Source organism: Solanum verrucosum, unplaced genomic scaffold, assembly GCF_900185275.1.
Source record: "Solanum verrucosum unplaced genomic scaffold, falcon-dt-bn FXZP01000255.1, whole genome shotgun sequence".
NCBI lineage: Eukaryota > Viridiplantae > Streptophyta > Magnoliopsida > Solanales > Solanaceae > Solanum > Solanum verrucosum.
The window spans coordinates 1,922,724-1,949,542 of NW_026020006.1; the positions used below are offsets into that span (position 1 = coordinate 1,922,724).

The following is a 26,819-nucleotide window of genomic DNA, read 5'->3' on the forward strand; positions in this document are numbered from 1 at the left end:
TGTATTAGCCCATTGATCTGGCGTCCGCAGCATCCAAAAATGTTTTCTCGAAAAACTTTATGAGGACCTTTGTATTGACTTGGAGAACCATTACGTATACTCACACTATTTTTTTCGCACCTATTTTCGTATCTACAGGCCAATTTTTAGGAAATGCGCAAATATCTCTAATTTTCGTGTGTAATAGCTCATGAATCTGGCTATCAGAGCACTCAAAATTTTTTTCTCAAAAAATTTTATGCCGACCTTCGTATTGACTTGGGGAACGATCACATATACTTACACTATTTTTTTTTCACCCACATTTGCGCATCTACATGCCCTTTTTCAAGAATTTCGTAAATTCTTCAATTTTTCGTGTGTATTAGCCCATTGATCTGACGTTCGAGAACTCAATTTTTTTCTCAGAAAACTTTATAAGGACCTCTGTATTGACTTGGAGAATCATCACGTAACCTCACACTATATTTTTCACCCCATATCCGCATCTACATTTTCTTTTTTAGAAATAGTGCAAATTTCCTAATTTTTTGTGTGTATTGGCCCATTTATCTGGCATCCGAAGCACCCAATTTTATTTTTTTCAAAAAAATTTATGAGGACCTCCGTATTGCGTTGGGTAACCATCACGTATAGTCACATAATTTTTATCACCCATATTTCCGCATCTACAGGCCCCATTTTTAGAATCTCGCAAATTCATCAAATTATCATGTGTATTAGCCCATGGATCAGGAGCCTGGAGCACCCAATTTTTTTTTCTGAAAAAACATTATGAGGACCTCCGTATTGAGTTGGGAACCATCATATATAGTCACAATATTTTTTCACCCCCATTTCCCTATCTACAGACCCTTTTTCACGAATCACGCAAATTCCCTTATTTTTCGTAGGTATTAGCCTAAGGATCTGGCACCAGGAGAAACCAATTTTTTTTCTAAAAACTATATTAGGACCTCCGTATTGTGTTAAGGAACCATCACGTATACTAACACCCATTTTTTCATCCCATTTCAGCATATACAAGCCCTTTATTAGAAATCACACAAATTTCTAACTTTTGCATATTTATTAGCCCATGGATTTGCACCAGGAGCACTCAAATTTTTTTTTTCTCAAAAAACTTTATCAAAACTCTCGTATTGACTTGGGGATTCATCATGTATACTCATACCAATTTTTTCAACCCCATTTCCGCATCTACACACCTGTTTTTAGGAATCGCGTTAATTTCTATATTTTTCGTATGTATTAAATAGCACATAGATCTGGCGCTCGAAGCACCCAAAAAAAATTTCTCAAAAAACTTTAAGAGGACCTCCGTATTAAATTGGTGAATTATCACGTATACTCACACCATTTTTTTACCCCAATTTTCGCATCTACAAGCCTTATTTTAAAAATCGCGCAAATTTCTCAAATTTTTGTGTGTATTAGCCCATTGATCTGGCTCCCGGAGCATTCAAAAATGTTTTTTCTAAAAAAACTTTATGAGGACCTCTACGTATACTCACATTATTTTTTGCACACCTATTTTCGCTTCTACAGGCCATTTTTTAGGAATTGCGCAAATTCCTCAATTTTTCGTGTGTAATAATAACCCATGAATCTGGCGACCGGAGCACCCAATTCTTTTTTCTCAAAAATCTTTATGTTGACCTCCGTATTGACTTGGGGAACGATCACATATACTCACACTAATTTTTTCACCTACATTTACGAATCTACATGCCCTTTTTTAAGAATTTCGTAAATACATCAATTTTTCGTGTGTATTAGCACCATGGATCTGACGTCCAGAGAACTCAATTTTTTTTCTCAAAAAATTTTATGAGGACCTCCGTATTGACTTGGGGAATCATAACGTAACCTCACACTATTTTTTTTCACCCCCATATCCGCTTCTACATTTCCTTTTTTAGAAATCGTGCAAATTTCCTAATTTTTTGTGTGTATTAGCCCATTTATCTGGCGCCCGAAGCACCAAAATTTTTATTCTCAAAAAACTTTATGAGGACTTTCATATTAAGTTGGGTAACCATCACGTATAGTCACACAATTTTTATCACCCATATTTCCGCATCTACAGGCCCCTTTTTTAAAATCTGACAAATTTCTCAAATTTTCATGTATATTAGCCCATGGATCAGACGTCCGAAGCACCCAATTTTTTTTTCTCAAAAATCATTATGAGGACATCTGTATTGAGTTAGGGAACCATCATGTACACTCACAATATTTTTTTCACCCCTATTTCCCCATCTACAGACCCTATTTTAGAAATCGCGCAAATTCCTCAATTCTTTGTGTGTATTAGCCCATTAATCTGGCGTTCGGAGCATCCAAAAATGTTCTCAAAAAACTTTATAAGGACCTCTGTATTGACTTGGACAACTATTACAAATACTCACACTATTTTTTTCGCACCTATTCTTGCATCTACAGGCCATTTTTTAGGAATCGCGCAAATTCCTCAATTTTTCGTGTGTATAGCCCATTAATCTAGCGCCCGGAGCACCCAAAAATTTTTTCTCAAAAATCTTTAGGCAGACCTCTATATTGACTTGGGGAATGATCACATATACTCACATTATTTTTTTCACCCACATTTACGCATCTACATGCCTTTTTTTAAGAATTGCGCAAATTTCTCATTTTTTCGTGTGTATTAGCTCATGGATCTAACGTCTGGAGAATTCAATTTTTTTCTCAAAAAATGTTATGAGGACTTCCGTATTGATTTGGGGAATCATCATGTAACTTCACACTATTTTTTCACCCCATTTTCGCATCTGCATGTCCTTTTTTAGGAATCGTGCAAATTTCCTAATTTTTAATGTGTATTATCCCATTTATCTGGCGTCCGAAGCACCCAAATTATGAGGACCAATTTTTATCACCCATATTTTCGCATCTATAGTTTTTTTTTTTAGATACTCGCAAATTCCTCAAATATTCGTGTGTATTAGCCCATGGATCAGGCGCCCGGAGCACCCACATTTTTTTTCTCAAAAAACATTATGAGGACATCTGTATTGAGTTGGGGAACCATCAAGTATATTCACAATATTTTTTTCACCCCCATTTCCCCATCTACAGACACTTTTTTAAGAATTGTGCAAATTCTTTTATTTTTCATGTGTATTAGCCTATGCATCTGGTGTCGGGAGAAACCAATTTTTTTTCTAAAAACTTTATTAGGATCTCTGTATTGTGCTAAGGAACTATCACGTATACTCACACCCATTTTTTCACCCCATTTCAGCATCTACAAGCCCTTTATTAGGAATCACGCAAATTTCTAACTTTTTCATGTGTATTAGCCCATGGATCTGCACCCGAAGCACCCAAATTTTTTTTTCTCAAAAACTTTATCAAAACACTTTTATTGACTTGGGGAATCATCATGTATACTTATACCAATTTTTTCAACCCCATTTTCGCATCTACAATCTCTTTTTTAGGAGTCGCATAAATTCCTATATTTTTCGTATGTATTAGCCCATAGATCTGGCGCTCGTAGCACCCAAAAAAAAAATTCTCAAAAAACTTTAAGAGGACCTCCGTATTGACTTGGGAATTATCACGTATATTCACACCATTTTTGCATCTATAGGCCCTATTTTAGAAATCGCGCAAATTCCTCAATTTTTCGTGTGTATTAACCCATTTATCTGGCGTCCAGAGCATCCGAAAATGTTTTCTCAAAAAACTTTATGAGGACCTCTGTATTGACTTGGAGAACCATCATGTATACTCACACTATTTTTTTTGCACCTATTTCCGCATCTACATGCCATTTTTTAGGAATTGCGCAAATTTCTCAATTTTTCGTGTGTAATAGCCCATGAATCTAGCATCTGGAGCACCCAAAAAATTTTCTCAAAAATATTTATGCTGACCTCCGTATTGACTTGGGGAACGATCACATATATTCCTACCATTTTTTTCACCTCTATTTCCGCATCTATAGGCCCTATTTTAGGAATCACGCAAATTTCTCAATTTTTCATTTGTATATTAGCCCTTGAATCTGGTGCCAAGAGAACCTAAATTTTTTTTCTCAAAAAACTTAATGAGAACATTTGTATTGAGTTGGGGAACCATCACATATACTCACACCATTTTTTTCACTCCTATTTCTGCATCTACCTGCCATTTTTTAGGAATCGCGCAAATTCCTCAATTTTTCGTGTGTATAGCCCATTGATCTGGCGCCCAAACCATCCAAAAAAAATTTCTCAAAAATCATTATGAGGACCTTCGTTTGGAGTTGGGGAACCATCACTATACTCACACTACTTTTTATTCACCCCTATTTCCGCATCTACATGTCTGTTTTAGGAATCGTGCAAATTCCTCAATTTTTTGTGTGTATTAGCCCCTAGATCTAACACCCGGAGCACCTAAAAAAAATTCTCAACAAAGTTTAAAAGGACCTCCATATTGAGATGGGGAACCATCACGTATACTCACACCATTTTTTTAACCTCTATTTCCGCATCTACAAACCCTTTTTAGGAATCACGCAAATTCCTCAATTTTTCATGTGTATTATCCCATGGATCTGGCGCTCGGAGCAACCAAATTTTTTTTCTCAAAAAACTTTATGTGGACCTCCGTATTGAGTTGGGGAACTATCACGCATACTCATACCATTTTTTTCACCCCTATTTCCGTATCTACAGACCCTTTTTTAGGAATCGCACAAATTTCTGCATTTTTCGTGTGTATTAGCCTATGAATCTGGCGCCCAGAGCACTCAACTTTTTTTATAAAGACCTACGTATTGAGTTGGGGAACAATCACATATATTCACACTATTTTTTGCATCTACATGCCTTTTTTAGGAATTGTGCAAATTCCTCAATTTTTCGTGTGTATTAGCCCATAGATCTGGCGCTTGGAGCACCAACAATTTTTTTTTAACCCCCATTTGCCCCATCTATAAACCCTTTTTTAGGAATCGCGCAAATTTCTTTATTTTTCGTGTGTATTAGCCTATTGATCTGGCCCCCGAAACAACCAATTTTGTTTCTCTAAAAACTCATGTGGATCTCCATAGTGTTAAGGAACCATCACGTATACTCACACCCATTTTCACCCCATTTTCGCATCTATAAGCCCTTTATTAGGAATCGCGCAAATTTCTAACTTTTTCATGAGTATTAGCCCATGGATCTGGCACCCGGAGCACCCAAATTTTTTTTTCTCAAAAAACTTTCTTAAGACTCTTGTATTGAGTTGGAGAACCATCACGTATACTCATACCATTTTTTTCTCCCCAATTTCCGCATCTACAAGCTTTTTTTAGGAATAGCGCAAATTCCTCTATTTTCGTGTTTATTAGCCCATTGATCTAGCGTTCGGAGCACCAAAAATTTTTTTCTCAAAAACTTTATGAAAACCTCTGTATTGAGTTGAGGAACCATTATGTATACTCACATCATTTTTTTCACCCCATTTTCGCATCTACAGACTCTTTTTTAGGAATCACACAAAATTCTAATTTTTTCGTGTGTATTAGCCATTGATTAGGCGCCCGAAGCACCCAAATTTTTTTTCTCAAAAAACTTTATGAGAACCTCCATATTGACTTGGGGAACCATCATGTATACTTACATCATTTTTTTCACCTCCATTTCCGCATCTAGAACCCCATTTTTAGGAATCGCACAAATTTCTCTATTTTCGTGTGTATTAGCCCATTGATTTGGCGCTCAGAGCACACAAAGTTTTTTTTAATTTTTTTTTATGAAGACCTACGTATTGAGTTAGTGAACCATCACGTATATTCACACTATTTTTTCACCCCCATTTTTGCATCTACATGCCATTTTTTAGAAATCGCGCAAATTTCTCAATTTTTCGTGTGTATTAACCCATAGATCTGGCGTCCGGAGCACCCAATTTTTTTTCTCAAAAAACTATATGAGGACCTCATTATTGAGTTGGGGAACAATCATGTATACTCACAATATTTTTTTCACCCCCATTTTCGCATCTACAGGCCCTTTCTTAGGAATCGCGCACATTCCTCAGTATTTCGTGTGTATTAGCCCATTGATCTAGCATCCGCAGCACCCAAATTTTTTTTCTCAAAAAACTCTATGAAGACCTGTGTATTGAGTTGGGTAACCATCACGTATACTCACACATTTTTTTCACCAACATTTCTGCATCTACATGCCCATTTTTAGAAATTGTGCAAATTTCACAATTTTTCGTGTGTATTATCTCACGGATCTTGCGTTTGGAGCACCCAAAAAAAATAATTTATGAGGACCTCCGTATTGACTTGGGGAACCATCAGGTATACTCACACCAATTTTTTTCACCCCTATTTCCGCATCTACAAGCCCTTTATTAGGAATCGAGCAAATTTCTCAATTTTTCGTGTATTAGCCCATGGATCTGACACAGGGAGCATCCAAAATTATTTTCTCAAAAAACTTTATGAGAACCTCCATATTGACTTGGAGAACGATCATGTATACTAGCATTATTTTTTTCACCACTATTTCCGCATCTACATGCGCTCTTTTAAGGAATCGCGCAAATTTGTCAATTTTTTTATGTGTAATAGCCTATGGATCTAGCGTCCGAAGCACCCAAAAAAATTTTTCTCAAAAAACTTTATGAGGACCTCGGTTTTACTTTAGGAACCATCATGTAGGGAAAAAAATACTCATGAATTTCTTATTTCACGACCACTTACCTCTAAAAAAAAGTGGTTTCGATCTTCAAAGACTATGAGTATCGTTCACTAAAGGTTATTGATCTTGCATAGGCTATATATTGTGACACACTCATAGACGTCGCTTTTATTTATTTATTTTTTTAATCTCAAGGTCCCAAAATGCGAAAGCATCATTATCGGAGCTTTCTTTTTCCTTCCTTTTAGCAACTATGGGCTATAACACATGCATGATTCACACAAGGCAAAAGTCTAAACTATTCCTTTTCCTCTTTTGGAGGATTGTTGTGGATTATAACATATGCAGCAATGTGATATTTTTACGTTATTAAGAGAGTACTAACTAAGATTTTGATTTTGCCATCTTTAGACATATTTCAATTTCATGTAATAATTGTAGATAGAAAGTGGCACCTTGTATTATGTCATAAGCAGCAACCAGATTCTCCTCCTCCAGCTTTTGGGTCGAATTGACAAACTTGTTTGATTTAGCCTTCCTACAAATACAAAGCAAACACTTCCAAGATATTTTCTGAAAGATCAAAGATACTATACCAGATTTTGCCAAATCCAAAATTACATAACTTGAGTTTAAGGGCTCCATAAAAGAAGCTCCGTTGCTCAAGAAGAAAGAAAAGAATAAGATGGAGGTGCCGACATAGTTGAGAGGTTGGTCAACACTGTGCTAAGATAGCAAAGGTGGTGTCCAAATCAAAAGGAGTGTTTTTTTGTATTAACTTCAAACAACATGGTGACTATTCAATACAAGGTTCCTGTATATACATACTATACATACATCCCAAACCTGAAAGCAAAAAAGAACAGCCACAAAACTATGACTTGTCTAAGCAGGATTAACACGAAGAAGAGTCCTAGATTTCCTCAAAGACTGATGTAGTGAAGACGGGAGCTAAACAAAATATGTGCACATGAAACACAACAATTAACCACGACTATACTCTACACTTCAAGAAGAGAAGCCAGCTTCCATTGCACGATATATTGAAGCAGTGTCAAATCGGAAGTTTCTGAAGCTTTTGCCAGGACCTGTGTCCTGGGGACGTGCATCAACTGCAGGTTTGTTCAATTGAATCTCAGCTAAAACTGAGCTGCTTCCGGTGGAACTATTTTTTGCATTCCAGACACTTAATCCTACATAAAAGAACTAAACCTTATTAGCCATTTGAATAAAATGTTGTGTCCTAACATCAAGATGTTAAATGAAAGTTAGTGTTAAGACTTCCACTGGACAACGTAATGCAACCTCTCCATAGTAGGCTTCATTAAACTTTTTTTTCTATAGCTAGTACAGTATTGAAGGTAGGTAACTATCATCATTCTTATCCTAAAAAAAAACTACATCATTCTTCCCAACTTTTTCTTCAGGCAAAAGTTAAAAGGAGAATATACACCGTTGTTTCAATCTCATTTGACTTGGCGAACGGTGCAAAAGGGCTTAGAAGTATCATTGAAGCACAACTGGTGCATCTTCCGTATGTTTATTACATCTCAGGGATCCCTAATGAAATCATCTTCAAGACTTTTTTTGATAAGGAAAATAAACCTTGGATCTTACAAGACGCTTCACATGAAAAAACAAAGGGGGGAGAGGCATATTCTCCTGTATCATCAAGACTGAATCATATAAACTAGTTCTACCCCAGATCTCCTTTACCAATAAATAGAAGGTCAGAGGAGCTTGTGGCTGGTTTTGTCGAGAAGAAAATTGGATCAGTTATGCAAAGTAGTTATCAGTTTTGTGATTGTTGAGACCAAACAACCAAAAGAAGAAATTAGAATCCCATCCTAACCACCTGTTTTCTTTGAGGGTGGACATGGAAGGTGTAAGAGATTCAAATACATGCATGTAACCAACGAGAATGGTCAAGGGACTGAAAGACGGGAGATCCACCTTACCCTTTATATGGACCTAATAATTTATAATGTTTGAAATGTTTACTTATACCATCATCTTAATTACCTTACTGTCTCATAGATTGATGCAAAGAGTAAAGTTTCCACTTTATCAGAAACAATCTTTCTACCCCACAAAGGTAGAGGTAAGGTCTACATACAGCCTAGCCTCCACATACCCCACTTGTGGGATTACACTGGGTATGTTAGTTGAAATGTCTACTACGACAATCATCTCACTTACCTTCATATCTCATAGTTTGATGCAACGAGTAAAATTTCCACATTAGCTAGATGTTAGATATACAAGTAATCTGCAATAAAATATGACTACTGAACTCAAATAGGAAAAAGATTAAATAGGCGAGCATCCTAGCCCAACCTACTTGGCTTTCACGAAGTAAATTGGAACTTCTAAGCTAGTTTCCAGAGGACAGGTTATCCAGTTCAAATAACAGTCCAGAATGAAATAAATGTGCTAGATAGAAGTGTTAGCTAGTCCAGAAGAGAGGATTTGAGGCAATGAAGAAAGAGAGACTGCACCTCTTGAAGGTCTATCAAATCTAGGCGCTACAGGAGGCTGATGTGCTGAAATCCAAGATCTCAAAGATCTGTGAGAAGTTAAGAATCATTAGAAAAGAATTAAGGGGATCCGCTAAGTTAACAAGATAAGCATTTCACTCACGATAAAAATGGAGAAACCATGTAGAGCTTGAGTCCAGTCATCCCACGAGATATGATTTCGTTAGTTGCTGGTTGAAGTTCATCCAGTCTTTGCCATGCAATTTCCTGAATTCAAAGTGCAAACCAACAAATGTTAGAACTCACAAAAGAAGCAGTCACATGTTTGCGTGCAATGGTGCACTCTTGTGTTTAGAGAATAATCATCTATGTTAAAGTAACAACTGGGAGAGCAAGAAAGTATGTGCATGTTACTATAATTAACTTACAAAAGATTCTCTCCATCTAGATGAAGAAGTGGTCATTCTAGATAGCATCTAAAGTATTGAGTTCATGCACAATCCATGACAGCAAAGACAATCCTTAGGAAATCTTTTAAGTAAATGAAATCAATGGTAACTCAATAAACCCCTACCCCTACCCACACCCACACCCACACACAACAAAAAAAGGTCGTAACACTTCATTTCCAAGCAAATAATGGCTTAAGAACATCCAGCTCAAATGTATCAGCAGAACACACCATACAGAGTATAAATCTCATTCACAAAACCTTTCTACATGACATGATACTGAGAAACATGAAGTTCAATGGAAGTAAAATTCCATAGAGATCTCCTGCTCTAAATAGTCATACAAAGTAAGATAGTAAGCTCAGAAATTATCTATTAAAACATGGGCTTTTAAAATCAAGACTACAACAACCCAGTGTAGTCCACAAGTGGGGTATAGGGAGGGTAGGACGTACGCAAACCTTACCCCTACCTTTGTGGGGTAGAGAAGTTGTTTCCGATGGACCCTCGACTCAACAACAACATAGCCAGTGAAATTCCACAAAGTGGGGTCTGGGGAGGGTAGTAATGAAAAGAAAAACGGCAATAAAGCAAACGTGGCAACTAATAGGAAAGCAGTGCAGAACACACACAAGGAACAGTAACATCAGAAAAATCTGATCACCTAAACATAATAAACAACAGAAACTACATGAATAAGGCTAATACTACAACAGAAACGGTGCTCAAGAGTCAAGACTACCAAGCCTAATTCCGTTGAAAAGCAAGACAATGCTCAACTACCTACTAACCTTCTACACTAATCCGCGACCTCCATACCCTCCCATCTAAGGTCACATCCTCGGTAAGATGACATTGTGTCATGTCCTATCTAATCACCTCTCCCCAATACTTCTTTGACCTACCTCAACCTCTCATCCTACCCACTATATCCAACCTCTCACACCTCCTAGGGCATTTGCACCCAGTAATTCAAATTTAGTAGCGGGGACAGCATACCCATCAATTAAAAATAGCAAGGAAAGGAATTTTAACTTTCACACAAGAAAAGGATTTTGATTGATGGCTTTGAATTTCATGGAAGTGTTTTTGCGATATTAATCTCCTTTGAAGCTTTAACTTCTTCTTTTTTTGAATCTGGTTACATTCTTTGAAGCTTTTAACTTTGACAGAATATTTTCACTTACACTAATTTCTTTTTTGGTTTGTGGGGCAAATGATGCATCCTCTTTCACTCCCGCTATTATGTAAAGCCGCACTCTTTGCTGTCCAAAAGTCATTTCAAGGTATTGCTCTTTCTGAAGAAGTTTCGAGACATCAAATCCTGTTTCCTCCAAGACCTGCATCCAATACAAAGCATAATTTAGAAAGTCGAATCAAATTGAGCATTGCACAAAGATAAACCATGGATAGTAATTTACATAAGATGAGAAAATGGCGAGGGAACCCAGAAAAAAAAGAAAGGAACAAAATGTTGGGGCCAAGCTCCTCGGAGGATAATCTTATCAACTACATATAAACCCACCAAGATTTTACCATAGTCAAAGTCTTCAACTTAGAGCAGTCAGATCCAGTACTAACTTATTTATCAGAGAAGTGTAAGAACCTAAACTCAACTATAAGATTTTCCCTCCACTAATCCTAGATTAGTCCATCCATATGCTTTAAAAGGTTAGCGCTCTTGCTCATTGTATCCCTAATTCCCTACTCCTTGACTACTGAAAAAATAAACTACTGTCGACTTTGTTTCGACTCCTAGATAGCTCTAAACTAACTTTTCACAGGCTGATCCATAATGAATAAATTTATTTGTTAAGCTACCCAGCTATTATTGCTCTTTTCCCTTTTGAATCACAAAGCTTGATCCAGAAACGATGGAACAATATATGCTATGTGTTATGATCTTTAGGGAACGATCGATTCACGGGGCAATATATAAGTTCAGCTTGTTAAAGGGGAGGCTGAAACATTAGAGTTCAATGGAAGAGAGAACTCTGATCTCTTCAGCTCGTTAAAGGTCGTTAAAGGGAGACTGAAACCTTAAGAGTTCAATGGAAGAAAGAATTCTAATCTCTTGTTTTTTGCTGAATTATGACTTGCTGATTTATTCATTAGAAACCCCTTTAAGTAGGAGTTCTAGTGCAGCAATAGGAAGTCTAATCCTTATGAAAGTAGGAAACCCAAATCTTATTCCAAACTAATAACTATAGCTTAACCTTATCCTTATGAAGCTATGAAACATAAATCCTACTCTAGAATAATAAATAAAGCTACCCAAATTATAAATAAATCTACTTAAAAATATAATTAAATACTTAATTTATTGACTTCACTGCATCCACAACACCATGAAATGACTATTAGCAGCATTACCCCATCTTCAGTTGCCGCTCCTCCTTTCTATTTTCTAACATGACACAACATAACCACCATGGACCTTTACATACAGTCCACATACGATCCACTACTCATGTAGAACAGATATTGAACTTCCGTTATGGATTGGTCGAACCAGCTTTCTCCACCACTACAAAATATCTGCCAGCTCTTTTTTGTACAGGAAAGTCAATTACAGCAAGTCAGACAACTATGCCTCAATATCAAGAAGTGGGATGGGCAATAAGAACCTCAATGTCCATAACAACATATTGTTCCATTTTACACCGTATTAGTCGAACTTAGAAAATTAGTTTCTCTACCACTAGAAGCTTTCTACATGTTAACAACAACGTACCCAGTGTCCCACAAGTGCGGTCTAGGGAGGGTAGAGTGTACACAAACCTTACCTCTTCCTAGTAAGAGATACAGAGGCAAGTTTTCTACATGTTAAACCATGTTAAATTACTAATTTTGCTAACACTAAACCAATCTTGGCAAAATATTTCCGGTTGTTATCCATCTTTCTCCGGTCTCTAGAGCAAATCTAACTAGCTATTCATTTCCCTATCATGGAAATTCCTTTGAAAAACTAAGTTCCAACGTAATTGGTTCCATTGTACTAAATTTTTCCCTAAGCTTGCATGAATTTCAAGAGATTGTAGGTCTTTTAAGAGTTGACACAATTTCTTTCCCTGTGATTTTAGGATTATCTCGTCTCCTATGGACACCTTCACTCATCATGGTTGCACACCTACAGAGCATGCCATCTGGAAGATTTGGAGGTCAACATAGGACATAATCAAACTATCACAAATGATTTCTTATATTTTATTTTATTTTTGAGAATCGTGGTGCCATGGCAACTTGCATGTGACATCTCATTTTATCCTTATATATGCACAACTGGCACCTTTTACCAAATGTTATCATTTTTATCTTTTCTAATTTGCATGATCACACAGTGCCGGTCCTAAGCCCGAATAATGAGGGTTGTGCAGTTGTGGTAGGTTGACAACCAGCATAAAACTTGTCAATTCATGATAAATCATCATAATACAAATATCGTTCGCATGAGGTAATACATCTAGACATGTATTACATCAGCACCTGGTGTAATGAAAAATGAGCAAAGGGTTACATCACATTATTGTCTGCCTGAAGAAGTATGAGCAAGGGTTCCAACATCGTGGTTTGGTATATGTAAAAAAGTAAGTACACCACATCAGCGTCCGGATGTGGTTCAGAACATGAAACGGTTCCCACATTAGGGATAGGTGTGAGTTAAGAAGCTAGTTCCACCACAACAGTGCTCAGATGTGGTACAAAATAAGAAAGGGTTCTCGCATCATGGATGGATGAGGGTTAAAAAGATATTCTAGAAAGAATTATATTTGAGTACGTACCTGGAACATAAACACTATAACTGGAAGCTCGATAGAATCATGGATACCCTAAAAAGGGGGGGAGTTGTTATTGCTTGCCTACAAAAAACTAAATGGGAAGGACAAACTGCTAGAGAGATGGGTAACAGTAGAATTTAAATCATTGTATAGTGGGATAGACAAAAGGGTAGAACTATTGTAGAAACAAGACGTATATGTCAAATTGTAAAAATAAATTAGTTTTAATAGGATTATTGCATTAAGGCTAGTATGAAGGATGGAGACAATAAATAGGATAAGATATAGACGCTAAATCTAAATTTTTGGGAGGATATGGACACCTTGGTTCAAGGGATAGTAGGAGACTGATAAATCTTTACAGGGGAAGAATTCAATGGTCATGTAGGTAAAGATGGTGAAAGTTTTGAACAACTACACAGGAGTTATTAGTTAAGGTACTAAGAATGACGAAGGGAAGACTATCTTAGAATTCTCTTTAGCTTATGACTTTAGTGGTAGCTGACACTTAATTTAAAAGGAGAGATTTGTTTTTGAAAAGGTAAAATTATGATTAATAAAGATACCAAGAAGGCATATAGAAGTACAAGAAAATCAGACAATCCCTACTATAGACCAGATGTATATTCCTAAGTGAGTCCAAAAAATACATATATGTATCCATATTCTCTGCTTAGCTCTTCTTACACCAAAAGAACATATTTCTGAAGACAAAGATTCATGACTTAAAGGATATGATTCTTTCTATAATCAAAACACACTTCTCTTTTCTTTCCAAATAGTCTAGAAGATGCACAAAGAGATTGTCCTCCAGATCTGCTTCTGAGGTATTGTTATCTTCTGCTCATTCCAGCTCTCCGGTAAACTCTTAACATCTAAAGGCATTACCAAAACACCACCACACAAATTCATGATAGTCTCCCAACATCTCAGTTGCTCAGACTCTTTAAAAATGGCGACAGATGCATGTTGGATTCTCCAAAAAAAGTGCATTTTTAAGAATCCGACACAGGTGCGGCAACAGTTTTGGAGAGTCTGAGCAACATAGCACAGCGTTGCTTAGCAAATTTACAATGAACAAAAAGATGAGTGACCGACTCCAAAATTCTCTCTGCAAAGATATCATGTCAATTGGAACTTTCTCTTGAAAATTCTCAAAGACATAGGATTTGGAAGCAAATGGCTAAATTGGATTAAATTTTGCATTTCTAGTGTAAAATTCTCTGAAAGGGAGCCTTGGAGCAACATAATTGTGTTTGTGTGACCAATAGGTCATGGATTTGGGCTGTGGAAGAAGATAATAATCCATGCATTAGGGTAGGTTGTGTACAGCACACCCCTTGGGTGCGACCTCCCTTAGACCGTATTAACGCAGGATGCTTTGGGCACCGGATTGCCCTTTTTTCTACCCTAATGTAAAATCCTGAGTTAAGGGAAGTCTTGAAGGCTTTTTTCAATCCAAAGGGGTATTAGGCAGAGTGATCCACTATCACCGTTCCTAGTTTTGCTAGTCATTTTGCCTTAACCACATGTTTAGGATAGCCAAATCAAATTATTGGATCGAGGGCTTTGATAATCAAGTAATATGGTGATGGTCTAGAAATCTATCACTTATTTTATGCCGATGATTCTCTAGTCTTTTGTGATGCTGAAATGGGATAGATCAGACACCTTAGGGCAATTCTGACCATCTTTGAGGCTCTATCTTCTTGGTGAAGATATTTGTTTTTGGTGAAGATCTTTGAAGTTCTATCTGGTCTTCATGTTAACTGGAACAAGAGTTCCATTTTTCCAGATACACAGGTGACCAATATACAATATTTGGCAGGTAACCTTGGATGCCAAGTGGAGTCACTACCCACTAAGTATCTGGGATTACCTCTGGGGGCAAAGAATAAGTCAATAGAAATATGGGATGATGTCCTAGAGATGTGACAAAAAAATTGGGCTGGATGGAAAACCCAATCTTTATCTCTGAGTGAGACGCTGACTCTAATCAATTTTGTGTTATATGTCTTCCTTACTTATATGGTGGCTATTCTACCTATCCCCAAGGGGGTGGAGAAAAAGATTGATAAATTAAAAAGAAATGAGTTTTTGTAATCCAAAGGTAATAAAGTGAATAAGAGCTTTAATATGGTAAAGTGGGAAGTTCTCACTTTAAATTAAAAAATAGGGTGGCCTGGGAATCAAGAAGCTAAGTTTGCATAAAAGGAATTTGCTACAAAGATGGTTAGGAGATTCAACTCACAAGAAATGGCAATATGGAGAAACTTTATCATTCAGAAATATGGGTTAGAGAGTCGGTGATCACTAAAGAAGTCAATAGTCCATTTGGTTGTTGTGTATGGAATACAGAATCGCTGACAGGATTTTCAAGAAAATGTGGAGATCATGGTGGAAATGCTAGAAAGACATCCTTTTGGTTAGATCATCGGTGGGTCACGGCAGCCTCCAATCCACATACAGGAGTTATAATCAAGGTGGCTCTTGGAATGGAAATTGTCCTTGGAAACTTACTTGGAAAACCAAAATACCAGCTGAGGAATCCTGTTTTGTTGGCTGGTGACAAGGAAAGCTTGCTTAACTCAAGAAAATTTACAGAGAAGATGTATCCAGATTTGTTCAAGATGTATGCATTGTGGTCAAGATGGTGAAAACATTGATCATTTATTCATGCATTGTAGTACTACTAAAAATCTGTGGCATGTGTTCTTGTGTATTTTGGAAATAAATTAGGTTATGTCCAATTCTACTAGGAAGTTGCTAAGCTGCTGGAAGAATGTGGGGGGGAAAGAAGTGCTATGGAGGATTGGTGGCAGATCATCCCAGCTTGTATCTGGCGGACAATATGAAGGACAGAAATTCAAGGCATTTTGAAGACGAGCAGTACCAAAATTAGGATGAATTGTCTGAGTCTTTTTTTTACTTTTGGTGTAAACAGAACATGTGGGGGAAAGTAGGAGACTAGATATATATAATTGGCAATGTGTAAGTGCATAGTTTTTTGGATAAGGTATCCTTTCGATTGGGTGAGAATTTTTAAGGAAGGCCTTCATTTCCCTTTGGAAAAAAAAGAGTGTTGGGTAAGAGAGGAAGTTGCAGAAGTGCTTCTTGACAAAGTAGGGGGAGGTGAGTCTTGTCTCCTTTCACTTTGACATACTCGGAGGTCCCGAGAGTACATGCCAGACGAAATGACGGTGGCTCCCATACGGGGAATTGTCGGGTTCTTATGGATGAATTAACTAGAAATTGGTTGGAAGTGGACTTTAAGGCAGCCTCGTAGGAGACATTGGATGAAACCAGCCTTCAAAGGTGGAGGAGTAAAAACCAACTTTCGATTCAAATTAGAGAAATGATGAGCTTTAGCAGCTTCGGTTCATTAAGGTATTATATATATATATATAGTATACTCCTTGTATACAGACACATTCCTCTTTAATGGACATTATTACTCTATCAAAAAAGAGTAATTTATCCAAATAAACACATCTCCTGCAATTGAAGAACTGGAAAACATATACACTTCCACAAGCATTCATGAGATCTTTAATGTCAATTGGAGAACTAAATAGTAAAGAGAACTGCATACTTCTCTAACTGCACATGAGTGGTCCTCTTCATCCTTGTTCTTTTTCCCACGTGGAAAACTCCAACTTGAACCCTTCCATCCCTTTACTAGCAAGCACTGCAGTTGACATAAATAATCAATGAGATCTAATGTCTTTAAGAAAGTCCCATAAAGGATTACAAGGATATGCACCTATTTAATTTTGTAGAAAGCACAACTTATATGCTTAAATTGAGGAAAATCATACGAATAAATAGAAAGAGAGAGAGAAAAGACTGTAGTTAAATGAATGGTCCTCAAAAAGTCGAAGCAGCAACAATTTGAGTTCCGGTAACATATTAGTTACTTGGTCATTCATGATTATAGGTCCTAAAAGTCGCACGCTCAATAAAGCACCAATCACCTAACAGAATCCAGTAAAGATACCTTTCTTTTTAAATGGTAACAGTAATCTCATAAAGATACTATTTACAAGGAACTTGAATATGCTGCTTTGATGCAAACGGTACTTACGCGTTCAAAAGTCTCATCAAGGATGATGGCCCCAGTTACAGGAACTCGAACCTTGTAAGAGGTAAAGTCCTTGAATATGTCATCTATGTGAGGAACATATGGTTTTAAAACATCACAATTGTTAAACACTGTAATGAATTAAGGAAAGCCCGAATGTTCATATACTCAACCTCAGATACACCAGCCAAGTAGAAGTAAGCATAGCAACTTACGAATGAAAGTCAGAAACAGTGGCCCTATATTATATGTCACAATAATTCTTTCTGTAAATTTTATATTTCCAGTCTTTATAAACATGTTGCAGGTTCAAGGAGCTATCAAAGCAAAGTTGAAAAAAGAAAGAATACAAAGATAACACTCAGCTCTAATTAAGAGAAACATCTTAACCCTTGGCCAAAAAAAGTATATACAATGACGAGAGACTATGACTATGGAAAACATAGCAATATCAAAGCTATCCCCCCCCAAACCCACCTTTCTTTTGGATTACCAATATCAAAGTCATGCTTTATGATCAAATGAGTGGAAAGCAAGCCCAAGTGGCTAGTTTAAATGCAAAAAGAAAAGGCGAGAGGGCATTCACGTTCAAAAGAGTAAATCATGCAAATTCAATGAAAGAGGTAAGTTGCATGCAAGATCGATATAGGATTCCCTGCATTTAAATAATTATAGATCTGAGTTTAGGTTCTATCATCAAAGGATACTTAAGGAAGTAAATTCCTTGAGGGTTATAGACTTCAATGACGGATTGTAGTCCACAGTATTGTCTTCATAAAACCAATGTGCGCACTCCACAAGAAACAAAATCCTCTCAAATGATTGCTGATCTTCTTTTGGCACGTTCAAAATAAACCGACTGTGTCAAGGAAATAGAACACATCCATCAAGGGAAGACATACCAAATGCATAACCTCGCAATATCTACCACCATTTACCAAGTAAAGTCAACTGATATCACAAGTTGCTACAACCAACTTCAAGAAATTGAAAAAGAAATAGGAAACGCTATATGCAAGGACAGAATGCATCTATTATCGAAGTCATAAGATTTCTTGACCATGACTCAGAGATTAAGCATGCTTAAGACTTACAGTGTTTATAATATTGACAAAGGGAAGCCATCTGTATTCCTCAAATAAAATACTAAAATGAAATTTCAATGACTATGTCAGTTCCAAACTATTTTGTCATCTATATTTTCTTTAATCGTTTTGCTCTTTCAACACCATTTCATACCAGTACTGGAACTTCCAACCTATTTAACACACATAAAGGTGAGGGATGACTAGCATAGGAATAACAAGTTGAAAATTCCTGTTTCGAATTCCAATTATGACACTTAGAGTGAGCACATATCCTATAGCCTTGCTGAGCAGAATTAACCGACACCTTTTCAATGTGGAGCATAAAGTTTTAATCTAAAATTGAACAAATGGTAGGTCTGAACCCATAATTTTAAAAATACAATGGGCTAATGGGAAGAACCTTATAGATTGGTCCATCCCCAACCAAGGTAAAATGCTGGCCATCATAGTTTCCAGGTGCTTCTTACGCAATGAGACAAATGAAACAAACAGTCATCTATTTTTGCACTGCACCTTTACAGCACAACTTTGGTCTCTATTTCTCAACATAACAAAGACAAGCTGGACTATGCCGGAGCATACTGCAGATTCGCTTAGTTGCTGGATGAAAAGAGGAGGCAGCAAAAGTCAAAAGAAGTGGTGGAGGATCATCCCACAATGCATCTGGTGGACAGTTTGGAGAGAGAGAAATGGGAGGTGTTATGAAGATAGATCCAATTCCATCCAGAAAGTTAAATGGAATTGTATACTATATTTCTACTTTTGGTGTAAAGAAGTAGGTTTAGAGGATATAGATCAGTTTGTAGATTTATTAAGATCTCTGTAAGTATCTTGTTTTTTAGTTGCTGTTTTTTTTTATCTAACACTTTTTGATGGTGTCCAGCATGTCCTTAATGCTGAGGAATACACATTTACCAGTTTCAAAAAAAAAAAAAAAGAAATCCTAGATCCACCACTGAGTAAATCCTTTATCCAATCTTGCAACTACTATACTTTGGGAAACTCTCATAGACAGTTAAAACAGATTAAAAAACTCAATTTTGAACTTAGGCAAATATGCAATCTCCAAGTACACTATCTCACAGCCAAGACCAAAGTATAGGTTGAATCACTACTTATCAAGAAAATTAGGTTGAATCATTAAAAGATACTACAGGAAAATGCTAAATTTCGAAATTGTGAACTATACAAGTACACCATTTCACATCCAAATCCAAAAAATAATTTGAATCACAGAAAAAAAAAACAATAGCAAAATGTAAAATTTTGAACTTATGAACCTACAAGTACACCATTTTTCACATCCAAATCCAAAAAATAATTTGAATCGCTGAAAAACACAATAGGAGAACACTAAATTTTGAACTTATGAGCACTACAAGTACACTATTTCACAGCCAAATCCAGAAAAAAATTGGCTTGAATCACTTCTAATAAAAAAAAAAGGTTAGCTTGAATCACTGAGAAATACAACAGGAAACAGCTAAACTTTGAACTTAGGAACATTAAAAGTACACTCCTTCACATCCAATCTAAGAAAATAGCTTAAATCACTAAAAATTACATCAAGAAAAAGCAAAAATGAAGTTTAGCAGAATCACATAAACAGCATAGCGCACCTGCAAAGATCGTCAATGAGTTCCTTAGGAGGAAGCCCATTTTTCGATGGAGCGCTAGAAGATCGATTCAGCCCTGACATTTCCGATACCTAAAATTTTCAAATAAATTATAAAAAAAAAAACTAAAACCCTAATTTCGATCTGGAGATTTTGACGTACGTATATACATATACTACTACGTATTTTTCTACGTATATGCGTATGAATAGAAAGAAAATATTGAAGTGAAGTCAAGAGGAAAGAGCTTTCTTCTTAAAATTGAAACTGAAAAAAAAAGCTCTTCCTCTTGATTTTTCCCTCTTTCTGGTTCTCAGCTTGTTGAAATTCACTGAGTGATGATGGTGAGGGTATTTTCGGAACTTTCATATTATTTGCCATTTACTTCACTTTTTTCTCTTTATCATATTACTAATATAATTAACACTGGATTGGGTGAGATATTTTCGTATTAAGTTTGGATTAGATTTATATTATATTTAGTTGACGATATGATTTATTTTAGAAAATAATTATCTAAGTGTAGCATAAATCTAATCTTAAAATCAAACATGAGATTATCTTAGGATAAATTAGTTCAAGAACTATAATAGCAAGACTATAGTTTTTGGATAAGTTAGTCCATGTATTAAATGACCTTATTTGTTTAAATTCGTAACACTATGATTTCCGTCGTGGTTTTGTGTTTATTTTATTTAGATATTAAAATCTTATTGAACAAAGTTATTTTGTTTAAAATCAAGTTATCTTAGGTTTATAATTAGTGGTAAGTATTAAAATTTGATTGAGTATTAAGTGTTTATATTTGTGATATGACAATTCGCGTTGCAACTTGCATTTTTTTTAATCATAACTAACTTTAGGCATTAAAATTCTATTGTGTAGGAATCGTTTGGTTTGAACTCAAGTTAAGCTGGGATTAATCATGTTAAGATTAGTTATACTGAAACTAGTTATTCATTAATACTCCATCTATCTGATCCATTTTATATGAATTGCTTTCTTTTTTAGTCCGGTCAAAAAAAATGATATATTTCTAAATTTAATAACAATTTAACTTTTAAATAATTTTTAGCCACACAAATATCTTATGACTTATTTTAAACCTCAAGTTTTAAAAATCTTTCTTTCTTTCTTAACTTTCATATAAAGTCACACTAACATGTATAAATTGAGACACACTAACATGTATAAATTGAGACTTTCTTATTGATTGTTTGGTTTTGTTACGTTCAAAATAACAGGTGTTACATAAATTCTAAGATAACATTTTGTAGGAAAAACTTAAAAATAAACCATTACTATTTGCGAATTGCCTGATAACAAATCAACTGCAAAAAGAATTCCCATCCTAAGGACAAGAATTAAAGCCTAAAACATCTAACAAGACCAACACTGACCCAAACTAACTTTTTTTAACTAAGAAACTTAATTAACACTAGTCTTATCCCTTAATCTAATCTCCTAAAATATAATCATCTACTTTTTTTTTCTATTTCCATACTACATCCCTATACAAAAAGAACATTGAACAAAGCAATTGAAAAAAAAAAACACTAGCCAAATAACACTAAGAACTGAAATGACAGACTCTATGACTAGGAAAAACTGTTTCTCTGCTTCTTTTCATTCACTTGTGCTCCTCCTCAACCGACACGGTGCTCGGGTTGAACTCCGGTTGGGTGGCTATTGCTGGTGACGAGGTCCTGGCAATGGTGTCGTTGTCTGGGACGATGGTGGTTCTCATTTCGAGAACCTTCTTGTGAGAGTTTGAGTGCAATGCTGGAACAAATGTAGGACTTGCAGCTGGCCGGTATTCAGGGAAGAGTCGTCCTGACTTGTAACGAACACCACAGGCGTTGCAGAGAGTTTTTGGCCCCATTGGACCGGCCCTCCATTGAGGAGTCTTTGTTATCTCGCAATGCTGGCATTTCCTAACTGCTTGTTGTGCCACTGGATTCTGATTTGTCTCGACCGGAGCTAGAGGAATAGAGAATTTGATCTTCTTTTTCTTTTTCTGTTCTGGTGCAGCCGGTTTCAGATTCTTCTTCATGGGAGACTCCGCGAAATTTTCTGATTCTGTTGGAACTCCTGGAGCAACAAATACTGGGAAGGGATTAAAAGTTGTTGGGCGAGGACGCTTGGTCCGAGCACGTTGTGGACCACGGTGGCATGGACTAAGGGGTAAAGTTTTTTCCCCCGAGCTGGAAAATGACGAGCTGCTGCTGCTGCTGCTTTCAAGCACAGACACAGGACTCGAAGTCTGGAACTTTCCTTGGGGTGACGGCTCTTTCTCAACAGGAATGTTTTCTTTCCCAAGAGTCAATCCCCCGCCAGAGAAAGAATCCTCCACAAATGTTGAAAGCCATTCAAGCTGGATAATATCCTCATACTGTAACACAAAATAACAAACATATCAGACAAGCAGTTCAGAGTTGTAGTTTGAAATACAAGTTTCTATTCACAAACTATATGTTGATTTATGACACTCGTATGTGCAAAATTAACACCAAAGCAAAAGAATAGGAAGTCAAACATCACTTAGTAGATGTAATGTCCCTTTCTATGATGACTAGACTTTTAAGAGAAAGTTGGTTCAATTTTGCACATAGTTGCATAATCTTGCTGGTGCAAATTGAATGATATTATCTGTCATTCATGATGATGGCAAGGGATGGAAGTTGAAATAGACTGGACTTATCAATCCCAACTACCATGAGAGAAACACCCATAACCATTAATTACTCCGAGCAAGTATCATATGGCTAACCACCAAGGAGTATGGTGGGAAGAGTGGTTTTTCCTTCACACTTAATCAAAGGTCACGGGTTAGAGTCTTGGAGACTAAGAAACGTGTAGTATGAAGCATTTCTCCTTTTAGTAGGCCGTACAATGTGAGAATCTCAAACCAGTCACCACTAATATGAAAGATTGACTTTATCACCAGTATCCCCAACCCCCTAACTAGAAGTTTCAAGTTTGAGTCTTAGAAACAGAGGAACTCCTGATATGGAGCGTGTTTCTACATTTAGTTGGCCATATGATGTGCAAAATCCAGATTAGTCGCTACTAATATGAAGGGGAAAAACGACTTCAGCATATGTGTGGTATTCTCTCACCCTTAATAACAAGAGGTTACGGGGTCAAGCCTAGGAAACGGAGTATGGGGTGTTTCTCTCTTTAGTGGGCCCTACGACGTGCAAAATCTAGATTAGTCACCATTAATATGGCAAAAAAGATGATTTCACCATATGTGCTAGCATCAGTCCAACTCTAAACACAATCAATAATAATAGAAAACAAATTGTGTTGAACTTCTTTAACACCGACAGCACAGCTGGCTGGCAGATACCAACAAAATTATATGATAGTCCATCAACTAATCAATCATTAAATCCCCATTAAAGAGCTAATCTCTCCATTTATAATATATTAACTTAATCATTCACTAAGCAAAACATATTTAAACCTTTACATCTAATCGCATGACTGAGACATAAAAATAGAATTAGACCCCACATGAATCACTTAAACTTGACCATTTTTCATTAAACACAGATTTAAGTTAAATACACTGACAATAGTAGAGACAAACATAACACGCACCGGAACTGATAGCTCAGCCGAGAGGTCGGAGGCAGAATTCCGGTGGCTGCCAGAGAAAAGGGAGTCGGAATCCGGCAAGGGGTCATTCCAAATGCTTGGAAAATCTTTGCAATCAGTAGAACTAAGGCCAACATTCTCATTCTCAAGAGGGAAATCAATCAAATCATCAATGTGGTCAAAGAAGCTGGCACAATCTATCTCATCTACCACATTTGACCCCATAGTTTCTTGAATTTTTTTCTACTCTAAAAACCTTTACCTGCAAAAGTTAACACAAAACCATTAACAATGACCCCAAAAAGAAATTTCATCAACTTCCAATTATCCAACAAATGAGAGCTACATTATATATACACAGTTTATAGGGACAAAAGTGAAATTTAATGTGAAGGGTAGGGGCCAAAAACCACACCATATACTTAAGCTGGAGCCAGAGTGTCAAAATGGGGCATGGCACATTTAGAAGAAAAAGGTTGAATTTTTTTTGGAATTTTGTTAATCCAACAACAACAACATACCCAGTGAAATCCCACTAGGTGGGGTCTGGGGAATTTTGTTAATCCAAAATGAACAATTATCAAGATTCCTGTAATATTAAGAAAATAATTTCAAAAAGAAAAAATTGGGAAATTTTCAAAATTCACACCGAGTGTACCGACAACGAGAGATATTTGCAAGAAAAATGGATTTTTTTTAAAAATATATTGGAAAATTGCAAATAAATGCAAATTTAAAGCAAACTTTAAAAATGAAAGAACTTGTAGACTCAATATACAGAAAAAAGCTTCAGAGTGTCAAAAATGCATAAAAATAATCTAAACTAGGAAAAAGATGGAAGAAAAATTGAAACTTTTATGCCTAGACATATCTAGTAACCAAAATTTGTTGGCTCATTTGAAGCAACACACAACAAAAAAGACTTAAATCTTTTTCCTCTATGCTTCTCTGTTAATGAAACAAACAAACTTGAAATTTCAGAAAAAATGGAACCTTTTTTGTTCTTCCCTCTCTTTTCTTAGTTGTATAAACAAACAAACAATGTGAATTTTTTCTTAGGAAACAGTGAAATTTCAGAAAAGGCTCAACTCCCAAGGAAACTGCAGAATTTTCCTAGTCTCTGAGAAAGTGAATGAAGGAAGCAGTGAAAAAAAACAAGAACACAAAAGTGACCAGACAGTATACTCAGATTGAAATTGTAACCAAAAAAAGACAAAAACTTTGAAGCACCCACAAGAAAAAATATACCTCCATATGAAGTAGATTAACAGTATGTACCTTAAAGAAGACAAAAGCAAAAACCCACAAATAAAAAAATATAATTTCTTGAATGAGTGAATGAATAATATGTACCTTGAAGGAACTAGTAGAAGGAAAAGAGATATGAAGGTTTATGGTGAAAAATTGGGAAATGGAATGAAGAACATGAATACAACACTAAACAGACAGTTCATATAACAAGACAAACTTTGCAACAACCACCAAAAAAAAGTATACCCCACAAATGAAATATATGCAATTTAAAGAAGACAACAGTAACCCACAAAAAAAGACTCCATTTTTTTGAATGAGTACAATGAAATGGACCCAAAAAGACAGAATATTTGCAACATCCACTAAAAAAGATTACATTTTTACTGTTATAAACAGAAAAAATGAATGAACTACATTTACCTTAAGAAACTAGTAAAGAAGAAGTTGAAGGGGTTTTGCAGAAGATGGAAAATGTATAAGTAAACAACACTAAACACACAATAAACTCAAATAGAACTAAACCCAAAAAAATAAGGGGAAAATATCTAAAAAGTACTTTAACTTTGATCGAAATTGTTGTTACGCTGCACTATTTAATAGTATATTTTAAAGGTATATATATGCTCACGTGGATATGTTACTATTTAAAATGATGCAATGTTTAAGATGTTCACGTGGGTACATATATACTTTTAAAATACACTATTAAATAATGTCGGGTAAAAGTTTCTTTCCAAAGTTTAGTGTCATTAGAGCAATCTCAATCAAAATTCAGATATATTTCTCAAAAATAAGATAAAATCTTTGCAATACCTACATAAAAAGATTACATTTTTATAATGAATGGAAAATACATACCTTGAAGAAACAAGCCAGAAGAAGGAAAAAGGAGATGAAGGAGTTTTGAAGAAAATGGGAAATTCAATGAAGAACTAGAAAAACCCTTGCCTCAAATAGAAATGAACCCCAAAAAAGACAAAAACTTTGCAACAACCACAACAAAAAAGTCTCCATATGAACTAGGACTAACATTATGCATACCTAAAAGGGACAAAAGCAAAAACCCACACACAAAAAAAAAAAGATTACATTTTTATGAGTAAATACTATGATTTAACATAGAAAAAAAGAATGCAAAATATGTACCTTGAAGAAACTAGCTAGCTATCTAGAAGAATGAGAAGGGAGTTGAAGATTTCTTTTGAAGAAACTGGGAAATGGAATGAAGAAAGTTTAAAAGGAGAAGGGAGAAGTAGGAGGAGAGTGATTGATGGGTTGGTAAGGGAATTGTATCAAATGCTAGCTGTATAATTTAGTGTCACCACCACTCACTCATCTCACCCCTCCATTGTCTTGATGTTTAAGTCTCTCTTCCCCCCCCCCCCCCCCCTCTCGATACACCAACATGGGTCCCACACCCCTCTCACACTATTTTTATTTTCTATTATTGTTTTGGTGAATTGAAAAATTATTATTAAAACTAAGAGCTCGAGTGGTCTTTCTATAACAAAATTTTATTATAAGGATCATATTTTTTTAATTATAAGCATCATATTTTATGTGAAACTAATCTTTGATGTTATGTTATATTGTCTCATATTCTTTATAATAGTATTTTGTTATAAGAGTTAAAAATATTGAGATAAACAATATCGTTATAAAAAGATTTGTTTGTACTATATTTGTATTCTTATGATTAAATCACAAGTGAGACAAGTTTTTATAATAAGAATTACTAATTAATAATAATAATCTAATACAAATGATAACTAATTTCATATATAATTTTTATTTCATATTAAATTATAATGAT

General features: G+C 35.8%; 2 protein-coding genes across 3 annotated transcripts; both read right to left on the bottom strand.

The window, feature by feature from the left end:
* Positions 1-7,399: 7,399 nt before the first annotated feature.
* LOC125819597 (mRNA-decapping enzyme subunit 2) lies at positions 7,400-20,506 on the bottom strand. Its single transcript, XM_049499052.1, has 8 exons — positions 20,153-20,506; positions 18,153-18,304; positions 17,449-17,576; positions 16,957-17,052; positions 10,773-10,925; positions 9,297-9,400; positions 9,155-9,222; positions 7,400-7,849 (listed from the first exon to the last, which is right to left on the bottom strand). Exons 1-8 carry the CDS (start codon positions 20,230-20,232, stop codon positions 7,665-7,667), a joined length of 966 nt encoding a protein of 321 aa, XP_049355009.1. The 5' UTR covers positions 20,233-20,506; the 3' UTR covers positions 7,400-7,664.
* Positions 20,507-21,430: 924 nt separating this feature from the next.
* On the bottom strand, positions 21,431-26,308 carry LOC125819563 (GATA transcription factor 8-like). 2 transcript variants are annotated; one of them, XM_049499009.1, is made up of 3 exons: positions 26,153-26,308; positions 23,756-24,014; positions 21,431-22,541 (listed from the first exon to the last, which is right to left on the bottom strand). In XM_049499009.1, the coding sequence occupies exons 2-3, from the start codon at positions 23,975-23,977 to the stop codon at positions 21,780-21,782; spliced, it is 984 nt and encodes a 327-aa protein (XP_049354966.1). In that variant the 5' UTR covers positions 23,978-24,014; positions 26,153-26,308; the 3' UTR covers positions 21,431-21,779. The 2 variants fall into 2 exon arrangements, with proteins under 2 accessions (XP_049354966.1, XP_049354968.1); XM_049499011.1 differs by lacking the exon at positions 26,153-26,308 and adding an exon at positions 25,106-25,244.
* Positions 26,309-26,819: the final 511 nt, after the last annotated feature.